Source organism: Amphimedon queenslandica, unplaced genomic scaffold (assembly GCF_000090795.2).
Source record: "Amphimedon queenslandica unplaced genomic scaffold, v1.1 AMPQUscaffold_12509, whole genome shotgun sequence".
Lineage (NCBI taxonomy): Eukaryota > Metazoa > Porifera > Demospongiae > Haplosclerida > Niphatidae > Amphimedon > Amphimedon queenslandica.
This window is the reverse complement of record NW_003547254.1, coordinates 53-2,895: the sequence shown is the minus strand read 5'-3', so window position 1 is coordinate 2,895 and position 2,843 is coordinate 53. Positions and strand designations below refer to the sequence as shown.

At 36.1% G+C, this 2,843-nt stretch overlaps 1 protein-coding gene across 1 annotated transcript; it reads right to left on the bottom strand.

Moving 5' to 3' along the window:
• Positions 1-197: 197 nt before the first annotated feature.
• LOC100633990 (uncharacterized) lies at positions 198-2,501 on the bottom strand. The gene is made up of 7 exons (XM_020003842.1): positions 1,819-2,501; positions 1,711-1,776; positions 1,496-1,644; positions 1,287-1,439; positions 1,059-1,239; positions 803-859; positions 198-751 (listed from the first exon to the last, which is right to left on the bottom strand). The coding sequence occupies exons 3-7, from the start codon at positions 1,586-1,588 to the stop codon at positions 396-398; spliced, it is 840 nt and encodes a 279-aa protein (XP_019859401.1). The 5' UTR covers positions 1,589-1,644; positions 1,711-1,776; positions 1,819-2,501; the 3' UTR covers positions 198-395.
• Positions 2,502-2,843: the final 342 nt, after the last annotated feature.

Below are 2,843 nucleotides of genomic sequence, written 5' to 3'. Positions count from 1 at the left end.
CTTCATCTTTTGAGGAGATTCATGTACTCTAGGATAGCCAGGCCTTTGCCCTCCCTATACAAACAGATTCTCCTACTACATGCAGGAGCTGAATGGTTCACAATCTCACCAATACCTGTAACAAGAAATAATAATGAGAGGAAGAAAGAGAAAAAGGAGACAGGTAGGGAAGGGAGAATACCAACCTTTGAAAGAAGAAGTCATTGTTGTTGTTGTTGTGTTGTTTGTTCCCTTTGTTGTCACTTGTCACGTGATGACATTTTGTCACCACGCCTTCAATTACTATGAATTTTTGAAGTTGCTCCAAAAACAATCAAAAATAAAAATTTAATGTCAAACATATTAATTTTATGACAAATAATAATAATAATATAAGAAAGCCGTGGGTGCAGAGCCTAAAATAACTTGATTCTTTTATTGTCAAGCTGGAGGTTAGTCTCTTCTCTCCATTTCCTCCTCAACATGTCAGCAGCTCCAGTCACTGGACCTCCAATGGTTGAAAGAGCTTCAAGAAAATTCATACAGTGAACTTCAAGTTCAGCAATGCTGGATTTCATTTCTAGCCCAGTGATGAAATTCCTAATAATGGAGTCATATGAAGGATTCTTCCTAACTGAGTGAGTGATGATATTAGCTGCACTCAATCCTAAGGCAATGTCAGGAAGAGAATCTTCAAATACTTTACTAAGGACAACTTCTTTATTTCTTATAACTGCTATTAAGCTGTCAGTGATAGACTTGATGTCAGTACCTATAAGAATTATACCATAATAAATAATTTAGGATAAATTACTTAAATGACTTTTTCTCTTTCTTTGTTTGAGTGCAGAAGCACTTGGTTCTTCAGCAGTTTCAATAACTGTAAAATTAATAACAATAATACCAAAATTTAATAAGGCATCTAGTTTCACAGATTTTGATTTCTTACCCATGTACTTTACTTGAAGCACATGTATACTTATGCATGTTCATAATTACATGTATGTAAAAAACAAATTTAATCCACTCAAAATTAACACATATTATTACTCATACAGTAACAATAATAATAATATTACCTGGAGAGTGTGTTCTCAGTGCTCTATGTATAAAGAATGACACTGGTTCTACCACACCTTCCAGTGGTACAGAGTAATGTAGAATTGGAACAGCACCAGGTGATGCATAAACTGATACATGACAAGATGGAGGAATGGGATAGTCTTCTTTGCCAAAATTATCAATGTCACAGCGACGCAACTACAGTACATCAATATACATAAAATAATTATCATGCTAGCACTTACAATGCAAGGATTAATGTGAGGCCTGATAGTCCAACCAGTGAAAGGTTCATCTTGTGGTGTATCAAATTTTAATTCAATGCCAGATTTAGTGGGATCAAATGAAAAGCCGAGATTCTGCCCTCTTTTAGCTTGTGAATGATTCTCTTTGATATACTGTAGTATCAAGAGAAACAACTCATGTATTACATAGTCAGTCATAATGTGCTTACTTGTAAAAGAGCATTTAATTTCTTGGCAGCAGAGAATATCAGTAAATCTTCAATCCCATCTCTTTCATAATAAGTTATACCAGCATAAGTCATAGCATCTAGTATCCCATTGGAGCTAACTTCTCTATTATTATCTGTTTGTACTTCAGCTACATGTATTATTAATAGTACATTTATATTAAAAGTGACTAGCATACAGTGTAAGGATATTATACCATCAATATGATGAGTAGCTACTTCATCCTCTTCTGTTGTAGCTGCATCGCTTGATACAATAGGATCTACTATCAACTAAAATATTAATATTAATAATTATACTATACCTGCATTAGTACTAATGATGTTAACTGATGATCCTGAAGCAGTTGTACCTTCCCCTCCAACTCCTCCTCCTCTTCCTCCCTCCTCCTCCTCTTCTTCAGTAATACCCTCACCTTCCCATTCATCACCTTCTCCTCCTCCTTCACCATTAGTGCATCCAACAATACTCGCTAGACAGAACTTGTACCGATTGATTGATCCATACCAATCATCATGATCAAATTCCCCTCCATTGACTATTGAGAAATGGTAAGGAAGATTTGGTGTGCTGATAGGAGCTATGGCAAATCGTAAACGACTGACAAGAGCTGGTTTTCCTGTAATATCAACGCAGTGTTGGATCTCAAGCCTCAGTGCTTTGAGGAGAGGTCTGGAAACGGAGACTGCATACACACCACTAACGAGTACCGTCTTCTTAGGAAACACAAACTGTCCTCCTACAAGAGCGACCACAGCTACCTCAGCTGTCTCTGTCGATGATAGGCTTCCTCCAGATACTCCAATTCTTAGCCCATACCTCTCCCAGTTTAGCAGTTGAGGTCTGTCTCCTTGTATCAGGAACAGTTTCTTACTGGCTATGTTAACGTCACTCAGACACTCTAAATTATCTGTATGTGTGTGTATCAGGATAATACATATAATTATTAGTAAAAATAATATAAATACATGCAGAAATTCCCACAGGATTTTGGCATAGTGCTCATGCAGCTTCTTGTCAGTGGACTGTCAAGTTACTCAAAACGTGGGCCTAAGACCCTGTACTAAAGTACAGGGTTATCAGTCAAAATTTATCAAAAATGACTAACAAAAAAATCCACATTTTTATAATTTTTCCTGATACATATACAATGTACATGTTCTTAAGTTGTGTATCAAGTTTGAGCCAATTCCGATCAAAATTAAATTTTTTATGAATTCTTCAAGTTGCTCAAAAATCTGGCTAACGACCCAAGGCTATAGCCTTTGCTCTTTGGCCAAATTTTGTCAAAAATGGCCAGGTGAGAATTCTACATTTTAATAATTTTTT